General features: G+C 36.2%; 1 protein-coding gene across 23 annotated transcripts in view; it reads right to left on the minus strand.

Annotated features, from left to right (window-relative positions):
• LOC105471095 (FER tyrosine kinase) overlaps nucleotides 1–20,147 on the minus strand; it is a 692,543-nt gene that overhangs the window by 236,595 nt on the left and 435,801 nt on the right. For all 23 annotated transcript variants that reach the window (XR_011624806.1, XM_024789505.2, XM_011723459.3 and 20 more), the window contains one exon: nucleotides 2,108–2,200. Coding sequence is in view for 19 of the 23 variants with exons in the window: in XM_024789505.2 (XP_024645273.1) it covers nucleotides 2,108–2,200 (93 nt within the window). In the remaining 4 variants the exon portion in view is untranslated. Of the gene's footprint in view, nucleotides 1–2,107; nucleotides 2,201–20,147 lie in introns of those variants that run through there.

Raw genomic sequence — 20,147 nt, forward strand, 5'->3', positions numbered from 1 at the left:
CATCTGATGACATCAAATACAATATTCAGATGAAAAAAATTCTGCTATCAGCTAAAGTCTTAAGTTCTTTCTTCTATTAAGACTGTTGATCTAAGCATTACATTAGACTGTCTTTAAAGGGAGCTCTACATTTTAATACTGTTAAAAACAGAAAAATCGTTATGTCAAGTCCATTGTGATTAATTCTAATTTCATTTTCCTATATATAATGCATTTGCTTTATTTTATCTAAAATTATGCTTTAACATTCTAATTTTTGTATGTTTACTTGCATAAACAGTGATTCATAGTTGTTGCATTTTAATGATTTTAAGTTAAATATGCTTCCATATGCAAAAGACTGAATTTGAACTCTTAGGGAGGCCGAGGAGGGAGGATCACTTGAGCTCAGGAACTCAACATCAGCCTGGGTAATACAGTGAAACCTCATCTCAAAAATAAATTAATTAATTAAAATAAATAAATAAAATTTTGATCCTGTACCTCACTCCATATACAAAAATTAACTAATAATAATCAAAGATGTAAGTGGTAGGACTAAAACTATAAAACTCTAAGAAGAAAACAAGGTTGAATTATCAGCATAATCTTGGATTAGACAATGTTTTTTTGACATCAAAAGCACACAGAGTCAAGGAAAAAATAAATTGCTCTTCAGCAAAATCAAAAACTTAAGTGTGTTAAACGACATCATCAAGAAAGTGAAAAAAAAAAATCCAAACGGTAAGAAAAAAATGTTTGTAGATTATATGTATAAGGAGCTTATTTTCAGAATATAAACTCTTAGAATTCAACAATAAATAAGCAATTTTTAAATGTGCAAAGAATATTACTAAACACATGTCCAAAGAACACATATAAGCTGCCAATAAGAACATGAAAAAATGCTCCACATCATTAGTCATTAGGTAAATGGAAATTAAAACTACAGTAAGATACTACTTCATGCCCACTAGAATGCCTATAATATGAAAACATTAAAAATAACAAGTGTTGGCAATAATGTGGAGAAATAAAAATATTCATATATTGCTGATGGGAATGTAAAATGGTACAATTACTATGAAAAACAGTGTGGCAATTCCTCAAAAGCTTAAATAGAGAATTATTACCATATAACCCAGAAATTCTACTCCTGGGTACACACCCAAGAGAAGTGAAAACATACAAAAATAAAAACACTTGACAATGAATGTTCATGCAGCATTATTTATAACAGCCAACAAGCTGAAACAACCAAATGTCCATCAGCTGATGGATAGACAATATGTGGTAAATATATACAATGGAGTATTATTCAGTCATAAAAAGGAATGAAGTACTGTCACATTGTATAACATGGATGAACTGTAGAAGAATTATAAATGAAAGAAACTACATGCAAAAGGCCACATATTGTATGATTTTATTCATGTATGTGAAATATCCAGTGTAGGTAAATCCATCAGGACCAGAATTAGACTAGTACTTGTTAGGGGTGTATACACTGGAGTGCCTGTGTATTTGAGGGGGAAAAAAACCTCCTTCTCCAAATAAATAGAAGACCTAATGCTTTAGAGAAATGCTTCTGTGTGTTTATTCATGTGAATGAGATGGCCAAACTGCTGTTACTAAAGATAACTAATACTCAAGCACTACTGTGATATGTCAAACCCACATTTCAATGATTATCAAACAGACTTCAATTTTATAATCAAAATGCTCTTTAAAATATAAATATACATATACACTAATACATTTTTAAAATATATATAGTAATCCCTACTGTAAAAGGGTTATGTTTCACTAGGAAAGAACTGTTTATACTATTCCTCCAGTAAGACCTCAAAGTACATAAAATGTTCCTCATAATTATTTGTATATTGTAAAGGAAGCCTATAATTCAAGTTTATTTCTGTATTCCCTATGTCAGTGTTACATGGGATTTTACTATACACATATATAGACATTCATATGCACACAAAAAGTTAAATTACGCACTTATCTTTCCATTTGTAAGTGCAAATTTATACACACACACACACACACACACACACATTCATTAATGCATCAGAAAGAAGTTAGACAATGACCATTTTCAGTAGCACAGAGAGTTAATCCTACTTACTGCTGAAGAGCTCAGTGCGGATTTTGGAGACCTAATTATTCCAGCAATTGAATGACGAATAGATTCAAATTTGGATAGCCTCTCCTTTCTTTCCTGGAGGGATTAAGAAACAAGCCTTCAGCAACAGTAAACTATCCAATATGTATACACATTTATGTATTTAGGTACTTATCCACAGCTTATCCATCACGTCTTCCAACTAAATAAAATACAAACTTCCTCACATTAAAGATAACAAATAACCAAATACACACAAACTCTATAGCATTTTACTTTACTGACCCCTCAACAAATGTCTTGATTTTGGGGAAAGAAATAGAAATACATATAGCAATTCATATAGAATTCATATAGATGAAAACAAGAAATGCAAAGGAAATTCACAGAAAACCAAGTATTAATTAACACATGCAAAAAAGAACACAAGCTATAAGGAACCTATTTAACACAGACTATTTCAGATAGGACTATAGTTGTGAGGCAATTTCAAATAAGAAAAAATAATCACACACACACAAAAAAGGAAGAAAAGTATACGGAACACATTTTTTAAAGGTGAATTTCACTTCAGTACCTAAGAAGTTTCCCAAAGATTCACATGATGATAATGACCATCATGATGATCATAATGACCATCATGATGATCCTGAAGATAAGGAGAAAGGCGGGTGGGAGGAGAATGAAGTAAAACAAGAAGGTAATGGCAGACCTACCTACCACCAATCCTACCAAATCCAGATTGCTATTTGCCATACAATGCAGATTTCTGAATATCGTATACCATAATGATGAAAACTTTTCCTAAAATTTCAAATCTTTAGGACCATTTTACAAACATAAGTGAATGAGGTAGGTAAGAGGGCAGAAAAAAGAGGGGAAAAAAAAAAAAAGAGGGAAAAAAGAAAAAAAAAAGAGGGAAAAAAGAAAAAAAAAAACAAAACAAAACCAAAACTAGGACGTAAGAAGGGCACCAAGAGCAAAGGATGTGTGGTTCTGTAATGGCAGCACTGGTCAATTTTCCAACGATGACTGTATTTCAACTGCTAATCAGCAGCAGACAAAAGAACAAGAGATCCTTTTGTCAAGCACACTATTTCTGTAGGTCTTCCAGCATTAGTGATGCCCAATTTTACTTATGGAAAATAAGTAAGCAAGTCACAAATAACATCTTTTGTTTCTGTAATAGTAAATGTAGACATTCTTGGCCACATGCTTTCTCCCAAAACCCTTTGGTAATATCAAAACAAAACATTTTCTAAGTGAGTAATGCTAAAATTACCCAATGGATTAGAATTATCTAATAGAGAGGTCCAGTTAGGGCATAAAGAAAACTTTAAAAATTGTTCCCTTATATTAAGTTACAAAACGTAACATATTGTGTGTTAGATGGATACAATTAGTGAAAACACCTTTTCATATGAAGGTTCTTTTTAGATAGGTTGGCCTAAAAATATATTATCAGAAATAATAATGAGACCTTAAGTTTCATATAGCAGCAATCAAAATGCAAATAGGGTTAATAAAACATTCCAACCAGTGTTGGATCATTTGGTGCCCAGATTTCTACAAATAAAATGAAACTCATTTACCAGGTAGTTCCTGTCTGTGTAACATCTAGTAACAGCTTTAAATTACAGTCTACCTAATAACACATCGGACTGTGCTGAATTCATTGACAGGTTGATTTTCACATCAAAGAATCAAATGGCTACTTTTAAAAATTAAAATAAAAAAACTTCCCTTCAACTGCCATGAATACAATACCTAAGTTTGCTTTTAGGCCTGCCAGGGCAGGTGATGATACACTCATTTTACTCACCTCAAGTAATGGCAAGATATATTTTCCAGATAAAGGAGTTGTAGGAATTAGTTCTGGCTAAAGGATGGCCCCTCACAATGGAGGTAGCAGGGGACTAATGAAGGGGTGAAGGGAGAAGCAATGTTATTAAATAATACCTGATATTATAAAATAATATTCTGATGAGATGCTCAGAAAAAGTGCTGTTAAGTTCAGCTATTACCTTGGCTTGAAAAAAAAAGTTCTAGGTACAGTATCAGTTTCACATCTCATTTAAGAATAGTTTTTCATTATGTTAAAATTAAATGAGACAGTGTATGTGTTTGTATGTGTGTGTGTGTATATACACATACACATAAAACTAAGAGACTGGTTCATAATAATTACAAGTGTATCTATTATCAATTAAAAATAACGCTATGCCAGGCTTGGTGGTTCATGCCTGTAATCCCAGCACTCTGGATGGCCAGGTAGGGAGTATTGCTCGAACCCAGGAGTTTGAGACCAGACTCGGCAACACAGTGAGACCCCATCTCTACAAATAGTTTTTAAAAATTAGCCAGATATGGTAACGTGTGCCTCTAGCCCCAGGTGCTCAGGAGGCTGAGGTGAGAGGATGGCTTGAGCCCAAGAGGTTGCAGTGAAGCCAGACTGTACCACTGCACTCCAGTCTGGCCAACAGATCAAGACCTGTCTCAAAACAAACAAAAAATAAAAACAAACAGATAAACTCTATTTAAAAAATACCTAAATTAGTTAAAGTAAAATCCTACCTATCAAGTTTTGAAATTATCCTTCATTAGAAAACTGCAGTGAAACAGGCTCTTGCACTGCAATGTTCCATTTAGTGCCCCCATCCCCTGAGCACTAAAGCACAAAGATACAAAGGCAAGAATTAAGGTTCTGCTGATTGGAGTCGCTCTGACAAAGAAACTAAGCTCTAACCAATGACTGCCTATCTGGCTGCTGTAGAAAGTGACAACTTCAACCAAAAAGCATGTAACAGTTCTGAAAGTGAGGTTCTAAAAGGAGGCACTAAGATAAAGGAATAACGTTCTTGAAGTCAGAAGCGATGAAGAGTATGAATCTGAGCAAATTACTCAACTACCCTTGCTCTCAGTTTCCACATCAGAAAAAAGAAAGGCACTAGGCTAGATAAAATCTTCATCTCAAAAATTCTGTGACTTTTATCCAACTCCCCATCATTTGTGTTGCATTGTTCATTAACAAAAACCCAGAGAAGAGTTTCATGGTACCAGGCTGGCAATCAGTACTTTCCTTAGAGCATTTAGTCACAGTTAGCCTGAGGTACCCTTAGAATATGAATCAATGAGATGGCTGAACTATCATGAAAGGAAGACTTTTATTGTTGTTGTTTATAACAGGTCTTTAAAACAAAAACTGAATATTATTTCTCACAGACTTATGTAAATAAACCCAATCTAGTAACATTCTTGGACAGAACAATGCAAGTGATTATTTGGCCCTGTAGGAACAGCCTGCGACTTATTAAAATCAAGAGGCAATAAGAATCAAGAAAAAGATAATATTCATGCTCAAACTCCAGGCTGAGTGCCAAATATCTTAGGGACTTCTTATGCAAAACAGCCATAAAATTCAGAGGGATTTTGTGAGAAATAACTGCAGGAAAATTATAACCCCAGAGAAGACTACCTTCTGAAAAAATTCTACATTATAGATCACTCATAATATAAATGAAATACTGTAAATATCAGTATGTCCTTCATTAAAAAAAATGCATTTAGAAGTAACCTAAGGTTTTGGAAATGCTGATTTGCTGGGCACAATGCAAGATACATAGTTTCTATTTCCATCAGGATACAGAATTTAAGTATTAAAACATTTTCTAAATGATTTATTTTAGCAATAGGGTTTCCGACTAAAGGCAAATCATTTTAGAAGTATTCACTCCTTAGTAACTTAGTTTGTCATGTTGTCTTTTCTCTTTGATGCTTGCATATTAAGATTATTTATAAAAAGAAAGAAAACCCCCTTGCTAAATCAGGCATATTCATTTTCTGAAATAATGAAATTAGAAACCAAATACACAAAAGAAACATCTGAATGATTAAGATCTTGTTTTAAAACAACAATGCTAAGGAAATCTACAGTAAAACAGAATAGAGTTCAGTGAGATCTAGGTTGTAAAATGTCATAAATCATTCCTTTTGCTTTCTTTATTCTGTATCTCTTAAATAAGATGTCTGTAGGGAAATAAGACCCCAGAAGAAGGCTATAATTAGCTTCCGTCCTATTCAATAGCCAGTTCACATTCCATGGTGCTTTTCCCAAATGTGTGACCAAAATGGCTAAATAAATATTTTTTTAAAGACTACTTTTTACAACAGTCTTAAGTTCATAGCATAAGCAGGAGGAAGGAAAAGATTTTCTCATATGTCCTCTGCCCCCACACATGCACAGCCTCCACCATTATCAGTATCCCCCTCCAGCGTGGTGCCTGTGCTACAGTTGAGAACTTTCACTGACAAATCATGATCACTCAAGAGTCCATAGTTTTCATTAGGGTTTGCTCTTTTCGTTGTACATTCTATGGGTTTGGACAAATGTTTAACAACATGTAGCCCACACTGTCCTAAAAATCCTCTGTGCTCTGCCTATTCATCCATCCCTTCACCAAAATACAATTTTTATAAATTATCCAGTACTACAAGATGCACACCAACCAGTTTCCTGATGAGCATCTCATTGATACAACAACTTAAGAGCTGATAAGACTTTGCTCAGTAAACAACTGTGTAAATTGTTTGTATGAAAAATTGTAACTATTATAAATTGAATTATCAAGGTATCTTAACTAAGATTCTGCTTTTGGTACAATTTAGGGACATAACGATACAGCAGTAAATTTTTCTACTTGACTTAAAACTAATAAATTGTGAGACAAGGAATACCTTATAATGAAAGTATTATTTAATTAAAGACCAATGTTTAGCAATCAAGGCATTTTACCAGCTTCAGTTACACCTTCACAAAGTCCCCAGCTCATTCCTCCATTTAACAAATTATTTTGATAAAGTCAAAATAACCTCTTTACCATTCCCTGCATACACTACATACGCCTCCTCACTGCAAGTTCCCTATCTCTTGTCTCCACCTCTCATTGTCCCTTCTTTTCCCTTTCTACCTTACCATAATAAATGCTCATAAATATTAGCTATATTTATTTTTATTTTACTAGCAACGACAAGGACATTGGGCTGTTTTCACCTTCTGGCTACTGTGAATAGTGCTGCTATGGACATGTGTATACATGTACTTGTTTGAATATCTGTTTTATAGGAGTGAAATTGTAATTTCATGCTTAACTTTGAAGAACAGCCAAACTGTTTTCTTGGTGGCTGAACCAGTGAGGGTTCCAGTTTCTCCACATCCTCACCAACACTTATTTTCCATTTTTCTGATGGACAGTGTCTGAAAAGATGAGAAATTTCAGTAGAGATGCTAGCAAATAAATATAAATTCTGGAATTGAAAAATATAGTATCAGAGTTGAAAAACGCATTTGATGGACTTGTTAGTAGATAGACTAGACACAGAAAAGAGATTGGTGAGTGTGACAAGCTGCTTGTCTTCATTTTTGAAGGGCATTTTTACTGGATATTGAATTCAAGTTTGATGTAGCTTTTCTTCTTTTAGTACTTTGTCTTCTGACCACCACTGTTTCTGTAGAGACATTATCTACAATTCATATCATTATTCCCCTATCCATAATGTATCTTTTTCCCCCTGGCCATTTTCATATTTGACTATGATATCAGTAAATGTGATTTTTAAAATATTTCATCCTGCTTACGGTTTGTTAAAATTTCATGGACCGTTGGGCTGAAAGTGTTGGAAAGAATTTGATCATTAAAACATGGAATTTTTACCCCCATATCTCTCTCCCCTACATTTGATATTATTCCATGACCTCAAACACTCCGTTATGTTTTTTCACTTTTTTCTTTTTGTTTCAATTTGGATACTTTCTACCAACCTGTCTTTACCTCTCACTGATCTTTCTAGTCTATCTAACAAGTCCATTGAATGAAGCTCTCAGTTCTGATACTGTATTTTTCAATTCCAGAATTTCCATTTATTTTACAGTATCCACATCTCTACTGCAATTTCCCAGCTTTTCAGACACATTTTCCATCTTCTCCACTACATCCCTAAGCATTTTTGTAACAGCTATATTAACAAATGTCTCATAATTCCAAGATCTGGGCCATCTCTGAGTCCGTCTATTTTCTTGCCTATGGGTCACATTTCTCACTTTTTGGTGTGTTATATAATCTTTGATTGTAGGCCAGACAGTTTGTATAAAACAATAGTAGAGTCTGAATTCAAGAATATTATCCTCAAGAAAGGGGCATACCCACTCCTTTTTTTGTCAGGCTGTTGGAGAGTTGGAGCTGTAGTTAATAAGTTGGGTCTAGCCTTTGTCACAGTTCTAGTTTAAATCAATTGCCACAGCCTTCAAATACTTTGAGAGAGATCAGTTTTCCTTCATCTAAAAATAAAGCTGAGCCATGATGAGATTCTAGCATCCTCCCTCGGCTTCAAAGCTGATCCATCAGCTTTAGGAAATACAGGAGATCTCTCCCAGCTTTACAGTCTTTTGGGTGGGGGAGGGAAGTCTCTTTGCCCTCACCCACTACTTTATGTACCTAAGAAGACAACTTTCAGCTCTAATACAAATTCCTCAGCCTAGTCTTTGGAGGGCCATTGCCCTAGACTGAAGACCCAGCATTCCCTACAAAGAATCAGTTTGGGAAAGGGCTCTTACATTCTTCTGTAAGTGAAACCCTAGAGTGCTCAGTTCTTCTGCCTGAACTCCTCCCCACTCCCGCACCCCCCACCAGACACACACCCCACACACCACCTTTCTGATGTGTTGAGGATTTCACTTGAAGTATCTCTCTCAAGTCTCCTTCTCTGATGGCCTCCTTCACTCAGTGAAAACACTTGCGTAAGAGCTGGTGGACAGATAGTGCTTTGCTCTGTGGGTCAGGCTCCTCTAGATTCTAATCTTTCACATCAGCCTACACCTGACGCTACAAATATCTCAAAAACTTTTAAGGATTCATCTGCTCATACAGTTCCACCAAGGATGAAAGTAATCATGGGTCTGTGTTTTCCTACAAAAGGCCTGTCACTTTCTGCATGTAGGTTCATTTAGGTTTACTTCTGTCCTTAGCTCTCTGATGAGGTTTCCAAAAACTATTATTTTGTAGCTTATTTTGGTTGTTAGGCAGAAATGATGGTCTCTTGTGACTTTCCATATTCAACCTGGATATAAATTTCATATGCTTTTCATTAAGGCCAGTAATTTATTTAATACTCGTGATCATTTTACTTTCCTTTATTTATAAACCAGGAAAACGTAAAACACCTTTTATGGTTATTCACTAAAAAGTCCATCAAAAAGACCACTAATTTGCCAAAAGCTGCAGGTTTGATTTTGACTACCATTTTCTATGACAGTCAATTACTACACAGTTCAAGGCTACATTCCTCAGAAAATAATTTAACAGGTTAAAGACCACTGTTTCAAAAGTTTGATATGTTATTTTGTGGGGTTTTGTTTTGTTTTGTTTTCCTTTATTGATGGGTTTCAGGGGATAGGGAGGATGAGTTTTATGGGTTTTGTATTTGCTGCAGAGGACCTCACAAGGACACGATAAAGACTACTAAGTACATATTTCATTTTTGTAAATGTTTTAAGTTTCCAACTTTATCTAAAAAGTTCCTGAATGGTTTTAATGTTTAGTATTCTTGTACTGCACATGCATCAATAATCCTCTTATCAGAGCTCCTTTTGTTACTGGAACTAGTAACTGGGAACATTTGGAGTTTCAAGTCCTCAGTCAAGATTTTATTTATTAGAATGGAATCAGAAACTTAAGGACCTAAACGAAAATCCTAAGATTTAATAAAAATACAGAAAAATTAAAATTTTTAAATAAAAAAATGGTAGTTATAATATTGTACTTCTTTTATCAGCTAATAAAATCCAACCAGGAGATACATTTTAGAAAGAAATCAGTCAGATTCTAAGTGCTTGTCCCATCCTCAGCCTCTCTGAGAAAAACTGTCACACTATGGGACATCAGTACATCCTGCCTGAGAATGAAGTCAATACAATAGAAGGTAGAGCTGAGAAATGAAAACAAATTCTTGACGACATGGTTTGAACTTCTGTGTATACCCAATTACGTGACTGGGTAAACTCTTTTATGTTTTAACTAATCCAACTTGGGTAACTATTGTATAGAACTAATATAGTAGGTTTTCCTGAAATATCAATTACTAATTAAAGATTTTCAATAAGCAACTTCAAATGTCACAATGATCACTAACAAAACAATATACTAACTTACATTTTTAGGTTTTAGACACATTTAATTTTAATAGGAAAAGAAATCTTTTGATATTGATATATATTAATGTAGATTAAACCTTCTTTATAAACTATATATGTTGTGACAATTATTCTCACTTATTCCCATTAATTTAACAGTTTCAGCACATAACAAACAAAACAACTGCTCAAAAGTGTAGGAAAATCCTAGTTTAAATGGCCGTTAATAGACGTCATAGTACAAAAGGTTCTGTAGTCCCATAGATTTTAGAAATGCACAGTTAAACAAATTTAAACAGATTCATTAATGCAATATGTCTCAGAGCCTTAATAAAGAATTACTACTTGCATTTGGGAGAGAAAATATTCCGCAACATACACCTCAGAAGGTGCTGTCACAAAGCTTTCAATCTGTAGGGGTGGGAGGGGAAACATTTGTATCCTCTCTACATCAGTCATGGCTTTTCCTTGGACACTATCATCACATGGAAGAGCTCTAAATTTAAGCTCCCCTCTTTTTGGCCACAATCTCCTATCCCATCAGTTTGCTTTCAACCAGTCACACTGTAACCATTTTTCAATCTCACTGGAACTATTAAGTCTTGTAGTCTCCTACTTTCTCCCAATCAATCATCTTCTCTTCTCTCTTTATTTAACTTAGATGCCAGGCTACATCATTTTCAATGATACTCTTGCCAACGTTCTAAATTCCCTTGCTATCCTGTCTCTTAGGTGCTCCCTTGTGGCAAAATCTAACCCTGGATGGATCCAACTATCTGCTCTCTCTGAGTTCGCACCCAAGCAACTAAACACTGTTACAGAGTATCACATGATTATTAACTTCAAATGGGCCCTAAATATCTGGCCAACTCATTTCTTATTTTCCACTGTCATTGTCAATCATTTCAAACTTTTCTTACTTTTCTATGTCTAAAACCACCTTTTTCCATACCTTCTAGCTTCTATAGAATTAACAAAGGTAGGAACCTCTTCATCTTGCCTTTTCAAAGCTATAAACTTCTCTACCTTTTATAATCTCCTTCCCTTTTTTGAAACATGGGGCAGATAACTCCCATCTAAGGATTACCACTCTACTTCACTTTGGATCTCATTGCTTACTGATCTCCCAAGAACCTTACACCTTACAAGAACCTAACGGATCTCTGAGGTACCGTCAATCATCCCTTCTCAAATGGTTCTTCCCCACCAGTCCATCAGTTTTTACATATATATATATATATATATGTCATAGAAAAAAAAAGGAGGGAAAAGAGAAGGAAATAAAGGAAGGAGAGAGCAGAAGAAAGGGAAGGATGAACCTCTCCCTTCACCACATATTCTGTTGCAGCTACTGCTTGCTCTTTATAAAAAAAATTCCTAAAAGAGTTATATATGCTCACTGTCTCAATTTTCCCTACTCCCACTCATTCCTCAATCTGCTCTTATTTGGCTATCACCCCATAACTACACCAAAGCAGATGGTCTTAGGAAACCAACAGACTCCATTTCACCAATCTAACAGACACATTTCCCACTTCTCTTACTTGATGTCTCAACACAATTCCGCTCTATTGACCATGTATGCCTACATGAAACGTTTATTCCCCTACCACACTCTCCTCCAACCTCTCAGACTACACATTCTCAGTTTCCTCAGCAGGCTCACCCTCCTCTTTCAGGTCATTAAATGGTAATATGATTCTAGGCTCTACTGGTTCCAGGTTTCTTCTTCACTTGCTCTGTACTTTCTCCCTAGGGGATCTCTTTTATTTCTCAACTTCAATTACCACCTGAACCAAGTCTACTCACAAAATCTGCAATTTAAACTGTTTTAATTGAGCTCCAAACTTGTATGTTGGAACATTCATGTGACTTCTATTTAGATATAAAAGTCAACATATTACTGAACTCATAATTCCCAATGCTGGCCTTTTATCGGTTTCCCATTTCAATGAATGGTACTAATACCTCTGTCATACAAGCCAGATATCTGGAGGCCCAAGCACACACTCACAATATAATCTAAACTACAAGAGGGCAGGGGGATTTATTGGTTTTTTTTAACTCAAATTATTAAAATATTAAAATAAATGTTATATATTAATGATGAAGTTAAGCAAGACAGGAGCTATTAGACACCATTTAAATAGCAAATAAAAGGGAATATATTTACTTGAACTATTGTTTTGTGCTAAGAAATCTCAAATGACACATAAGAGAAAAATGAAATTAAAGTACTCAAATTTAACCCAAGTCATTCCAATTATAGGTAATCTTTTTAACTCAGACTGATTTCAAGAATCTGCAGTTATCCCTATTTAAATAGTAGGAAATTCTCAAAAACAACAGGAGAATACTATCTTGGGAGTTAAAAGATATTTTCCTTTGCATTTTTCAAAAAGATTGATTTTTCTAATTATTTTAATTTGAAAACCAGTTTATTGTACTTATAAACAGCTAAAAGTGTTAATACAGAGAATATTTAACTTCTTAATAAAATAAGTTCAAGAAAGGCATAGTACATATCTAGAAATAAAAATGTATTATTTAATCCAGACATTACCAATTACCAAATCTTATAAATAACACCTCCAGGGCTTAATTTTTATCAATATGAGTGTAAGTTAGAAATCTTAGGACCAGGTCTCTATTTCTATGTAATAGGCTCTAGTCTGCTTCAGCTAATAAAGTACCCATGACTGTTGTATACTGGGTATTTTCAGAAGTTCATTAACTATTACGTCAACAGGCAATTAAGCATAGGAGAATCGATATGAAATAAACAACATAATAAACCACTGGCCTAAAGCAGCCATTGTGTAACTCCTAACATCAGACTTACAACCATGAAGATCTCTGATTAAGAGTCATCATCAAAACTACAATTATTCATCTAAAAATTAACAATGGGTACTCACCAAATAACTGTATCAAAGGTTTAGCAAAATTATTAAAGATAAAATAATAGCCATTGATATTTAAAATTGTATTTTTTATATTAAGCAGAATTATTTTCCTTGCATAAAAAGTTTAAATATTGAGAATTTGAAAATCCTCTCAATCCCTTTGCTCCCAATGAATCCCCAGGTATTTTCCAAATAGTGTGAGCCAGGACTGTGAGCCCCAGAAATACTAAGTGATTTGCTGAACATCATGTGGTCAAGCAGCCGAAATTTAAATTCAGCATTAATACAAATTTTTTGCTATTAATCACTATGCTATTTTGCCTGCCTTGAATAGTTCTTGCAAGACACAGACCTCTTATTTCCCAAGGACTCTTTCCCAAACCACTCAAAAAGTAATGCTGTTTGAAGTCTGCTCAATAAATGTATATTTAATTGCTCCAATAACATAATAAACAGAGGACTTTCTGGTCTCACAATACAGATGTAAATACTTGATTCAGAATCTATGTTCTAGGTCTGGCTTTGACTCTAACTCGGAGTTGGACCATAAACAAAATATCTGTGCTTCTGGCAAAAGAAAAATATTTTATAGTATCTTCCAGTTCCGAAATACTATGACTCACAGAGTAGTACTCAAAAAATTGCTTGAATAAAAGGGCAGAAAGAACCAGCTTCTCTCAAGTTAAGGATTTCACCCATAACCAGTTTTAATTTTTGAGAACTTTCTTGATAATTAAACAGAAGAGAGACACAAACTGTAGGTGGGTTAGATGGTGACCACCACCTCCCCCCACCCCGCTCAGAAGATATTTCCACTAAGAACCTGTGAACGTAACCTTACTTGGAAAAGCAAGTTTTACAGATTTAATTAAGTCAAGGGTCTCAACATGAGATCATACAGGATTATCCAGGGGCCCTAAATCCAATGACAAGTTTCCTCATAAGAAAACTTGGAAGAAGAAGAAACACAGAAGGTGATGTGAAGAAGGAGACAGATTACAGTGATGTGTTTATGAACGAAGGAACGATAGGATCTCCAGCAGCCACAAGAAGCTAGGATAGAGGCATGGAACAATTCTCATTCAGAGACTCCTGAAGGCATCAACTCTGGCAAAACCTTGATTTTGGACTTCTGGCCTCCAGAACTGTGAAAGAAGATATTTCTGTTGTTTTCAGCCACCAAATTTGTGGTAATTTTTTTATGGAGGTCCTAGACAACAGCACATAGCTGACAAAGAATCACTGCATATTTACCTTATAATCAGCAGCTATCTTAAATGTCCAAGAAAAGAAAAATCACCCCTATATGTAATATATTAATCAGGAAAATGGGTTAAGAATTGCATGATTCACATACATTCCATGCAATAAAAATGTGCATATATGCTTTTTTCTTTTTTTCCACTCCTGTTCCTTCTGTAGATATATGCTTTTGTTAATCTTTCATTGCCCATCCAGTTTTCAGAACATTATTATCTCTAACTAAAGTGACACCTTGCCCCAAAATCCACTGTCAGAAATGTAGCTGTAGTCCCAAAGATGTTTTTTCCCAGCAAGAGCCCTGATAATTCCAGGAAACTGTACAGCAACATTTACAGCTCAGCAGTAGCAAGGTCACTGGATGATCTCCCTCTGGCTATTCACCCACCCACAGTGCAGTAGCTGGAAAACTAGCTAACTTTTTATTTGCTTTGCTAGCGTCTATTTTCACAGTAATTAGCACATGTGGTTTGAAGTTTCTTCTCATATTTTGGAGTCCAATATAGTTGCTGATAAGTCATCAGCAAAGAAAGGACTTTAAAAAGCAACCAACTCCCAAGACAAAAATAAGTTGGTCAATATACGTTTATGTAAACAGGGCATTACTAAAAAGATTAACATTAAAAATAAGTGTGAAAATTACTGGGCCAAAATTTTTATTCTACCACATTTTTTACAAAGCTGTCATATAATGAAACGGTCTTAAATAGAATCAGTGGTAGAAGGAACCTTCTGTGTTAAAGATTTTCTATTTCAGCTTTTTCACTTCATAATACATGAGAAAATGAAGGTCAGAGGGGGTGAAGTGACTTGCACTAAGGTACAGAGAAGGTAACAAAGTAACTCTTTGCTTACTCTCTTGGTACTAAGCCAGGTTGCCTAGATTACATACAGAAAGCCAAGAAAACGCTGGGCATCAGTCATTCACTCAAAATCAAGAAAAGTATGCCCTCTCTCACCACTCCTATTCAACACAGTACTGAACAATAATTACAATCAAATTGATAATATTATATATAAAACTACGGTTAATTTATACCTAAGAATTATGCGCTATTTTTTTTTTCCCGAGATGGAGTTTCAGTCTTGTCTCCTAGGGGGGAGTGCAACGGCGCATTCTTGGCCAACTGCAACCTCGGCCTCCCAGGTTCAAGCGTTTCTCCTGCTTCAGCCTCCCAAGTAGCTGGGATTACAGGTCCCCACCACCACACCCAGCTGATTTTTCTATTTTTAGTAGAGATGGGGTTTCACCATGTTGGCCAGGCTGGTCTCGAATTCCTGACTTCAGACATGCACTATTTTTAATACCACATCTCAAGAAAAGAGCCATTTTTGGCCTGGGATGGTAAGAGAATTTAGACATGAATGAAAACTATGAAATATTAATGACATAAAATGATCAGAAACTTAAAGATAAAACAATAAGAGGAGAGGCCCTTGAATATAAACACAGGAAACTTTGGATCCACATTTCAGAAATGCTTCGTTCAGTGACACAAATTTATTAAATTTCAGTGTAGCTCAGTGAGACACCAAATGATTTTTTTATTGTAAAACACATGGAAAAAACAGAGTAATATCACTATTGCTGAAGTTTTAAGGGCTACATGAAAGAAAACAATCACAATATGCCATTCGAAATCTCTGTTGAAAAGAGAATACTAACCTGCCTAGAAAAGGTCTCAAACACTGACAGTAGCACTAACTATGAGCCAAGCACCATTGCCCATTTTAATCTTCTATGAACACTATATAGCAGGTCCTGTTATTATTCTCATTTTAAAGATTAGAAAGCCAAAGCCTAGAGTGGTTAAATAACTTTTCCAAGGATAATAATAAAAAGTTCTTATGCAGAATAAGAATTCTTATAATCAAAACTACAATGTAATTTAACCCAAGTCATATTTTTCCTTCCCTACACTGATAGAGGAGCAACAAAATTATTCATAGAACTAATGGGTTGGACCAGGCCCGTTGGCTCACGCCTGTAATCCCAACACTTTGGGAGGACAAGGCAGGTGGATCACTTGAGGTTAGGAATTCAAGACCAGCCTGGGCAACATGGTGAAACCCTGTCTCTACTAAAAATACAAAAATGAGTAGAGTGTACTGTTGCTCACCTGTACTCCCAGCTACTCAGAAAGCTAAGGCAGGAGAATCGCTTGAACTCACGAGGCAGAGGTTGCAATGAACCTAGATGGCACAACCAGCCTGGGAGACAGAGCGAGACCCTGTCACAAAAAGGAAGGGAAGGAGAGGAAAAAAGGAGAGGAGAGGAGGAGGAGAAGGGGAGGGGAGCGGAAGGGAGGGGAGGGGAGGGGAGGAGAAAGAACAGGAAGGGGAGGGGAGGGGAGAAAAAGGGCAAGGGAGGGGAGGGGAGGAGAGGGGGAGGGGAGGAGAAGGGAGAGGAGGAAAAGGGGAGGGAAAGGGAGGGGAGGGGAGGGGAGGGAAAGGAGAGGTGAGGGGAGGGAAGAGAAGGAGAAGGGGAAGGAAAGGTAGGGGAGGGGAGGGAAAGGGGAGGGGAGGGGAGGGAATGTGAGGGAAGGAGAAGGGACAGGGAGAGAAGAAAAAGGGGAGGGGAGGAGAGGGGGAGGAAGGGAGGAGAAGGGGCAGAGAGGGGAGGGGAAGGGGGAAAAAAGGGAGGGGAGGAGAGGGGAGAGGAAGAAAAGCGGAGGAAAAGGGGCAAAAATGGGGAGGGAAGGAGAGGGGAAGGGGAGGGGAGGGGAGAAGGGAAGGGGACGGGAGGTGAAAGGAAGGAAGGGGAGGGGAAGAAAAGGGGGGGAAAGGGGAGGGGAGGGGAAGAAAAAAGGAGGGGAGGGGGAGGAGAAGGGGAGGGGAGGGAAAAGGAGGAGAAAGAATTAATGGGTAGGGCCAGGCATGGAGGCTTATGCCTGTAATCCTTTTACTTCAGGAGGCCTGGGCAGGAAGACTGCTTGAAGCCAGGAGTTTGAGACAGCCTGGGCAACAAAATAAGACTGCATCCACAAAACATTTTTTTTTTCAGTTAAAAAATGTTAAAAAAAAAAAAAAAAAAAGGGTACCAATGTGTTAATATCTGCAACTACTTCACTGCTTAAGAATTATACATAGATTCAAAAAAAATCCATAAATTATCTTGAGGGTGTAAAGGTACAAAAAACAAACAGCTAATTATTAGATATCTTAAAACTTCAGAAATTCACAATTTTTAAAACAATAACTTACTTGGAACTAAAAGGCACTAATGAAATGCCTCATTGAGCCATACCTTTAAAAAGATTATCTTCAAAAATGTATAAATTCGTGGACACATACACTCTCCCAAGACTAAACCAGGAAGAAGTGGAATCCCTGAATAGAACAATAGGAGGCTCTGAAATTAAGGCAATAATTAATAGCCTGCCAACAAAAAAAGTCCAGGACCAGACGGATTCACAGCCAAATTCTATCAAAGGTACAAGGAGGAGCTGGTACCATTCCTTCTGAAACTATTCAAATCAATAGAAAAAGAAGGAATCCTCCCTAACTCATTTTATGGGGTCACCATCATCCTGATACCAAAGCCTGGCAGAGACACAACAAAAAAAGAGAATTTTAGACCAATATCCCTGATGAATATCGATGCAAAAATCCTCAATAAAATACTGGCAAACCGAATCCAGCAGCACATCAAAAAGCTTATCCACCATGATCAAGTGGGCTTCATCCCGGGGATGCAAGGCTGGTTCAACATATGCAAATCAATAAACGTAATCCAGCATATAAACAGAACCAAAGACAAAAACCATATGATTATCTCGATAAAGAAAAGGCCTTTGACAAAATTCAACAGCCCTTCATGCTAAAAACTCTCAATAAATTCAGTATTGATGGAACATATCTCAAAATAATAAGAGCTATTTATAACAAACCCACAGCCAATATCATACTGAATGGGCAAATACTGCAAGCGTTCCCTTTGAAAACTGGCACAAGACAGGGATGCCCTCTCTCACCACTCCTATTCAACATAGTGTTGGAAGTTCTGGCTAGGGCAATCAGGCAAGAAAAAGAAATCAAGGGTATTCAATTAGGAAAAGAAGAAGTCAAATTGTCCCTGTTTGCAGATGACATGATTGTATATTTAGAAAACCCCATCGTCTCAGCCCAAAAATCTCCTTCAGCTGATAAACAACTTCAGCAAAGTCTCAGGATACAAAATCAATGTGCAAAAATCACAAGCATTCTTATACATCAATAACAGACAAACAGAGATCCAAATCATGAATGAACTCCCATTCACAATTGCTTCAAAGAGAATAAAATACCTAGGAATCCAACTTACAAGGGATGTGAACGACTTCTTCAAGGAGAACTACAAACCACTGCTCAATGAAATAAAAGAGGACACAAAGAAATGGAAGAACATTCCTTGCTCATGGATAGGAAGATTCAGTATCGTGAAAATGGTCATACTGCCCAAGGTAATTTATAGATTCAGTGCCATCCCCATTAAGCTACCAATGACTTTCTTCACAGAATTGGAAAAAACTACTTTAAAGTTCATATGGAACCAAAAAACAGCCCGCATTGCCAAGACAATCCTAAGCCAAAAGAACAAAGCTGGAGGCATCATGCTACCTGACTTCAAACTATACTACAAGGCTACAGTAACCAAAACAGCATGGTACTGGTACCAAAACAGAGATATAGACCAATGGAACAGAACAGAGCCCTCAGAAATAATACCACACATCTACAACCATCTGATCCTTGACAAACCTGACAAAAACAAGAAATGGGGAAAGGATTCCCTATTTAATAAATGGTACTGGGAAAACTGGCTAGCCATATGTAGAAAGCTGAAACTGGATCCCTTCCTTACACTTTATACAAAAATTAATTCAAGATAGATTAGAGACTTAAATATTAGACCTAAAACCATAAAAATCCTAGAAGAAAACCTAGGCAATACCATTCAGGACACAGGCATGGGAAAGGACTTCATGTCTAAAACAACAAAAGCAATGACAACAAAAGCCAAAATTGACAAATTAGATCTAATTAAACTAAAGAGCTTCTGCACAGCAAAAGAAACTACCATCACAGTGAACAGGCAACCGACAGAATGGGAGAAAATTTTTGCAATCTACTCATCTGACAAAGGGCTAATATCCAGAACCTACAAAGAACTCAAACAAATTTACAAGAAAAAAACGAACAACCCCATCAAAAAGTAGGCAAAGGATATGAACAGACACTTTTCAAAAGAAGACATTTATGCAGGCAACAGACACATGAAAAAATGCTCATTATCACTGGCCATCAGAGAAATGCAAATCAAAACCACAATAAGATACCATCTCACACCAGTTAGAATGGCAATCATTAAAAAGTCAGGAAACAACAGGTGCTGGAGAGGATGTGGAGAAATAGGAACACTTTTACACTGTTGGTGGGACTGTAAACTAGTTCAACCATTGTGGAAGACAGTGTGGAGATTCCTCAAGGATCTAGAACTAGAAATACCATTTGACCCAGCCATCCCATTACTGGGTATATATTCAAAGGATTTAAATCATGCTGCTATAAAGACACATGCACACGTATGTTTATCGCGGCACTATTCACAATAGCAAAGACTTGGAATCAACCCAAATGTCCAGCAGTGACAGACTGGATTAAGAAAATGTGGCACATATACACCATGGAATAGTATGCAGCCATAAAAAAG

This window comes from Macaca nemestrina, chromosome 6, assembly GCF_043159975.1.
Source record: "Macaca nemestrina isolate mMacNem1 chromosome 6, mMacNem.hap1, whole genome shotgun sequence".
NCBI lineage: Eukaryota > Metazoa > Chordata > Mammalia > Primates > Cercopithecidae > Macaca > Macaca nemestrina.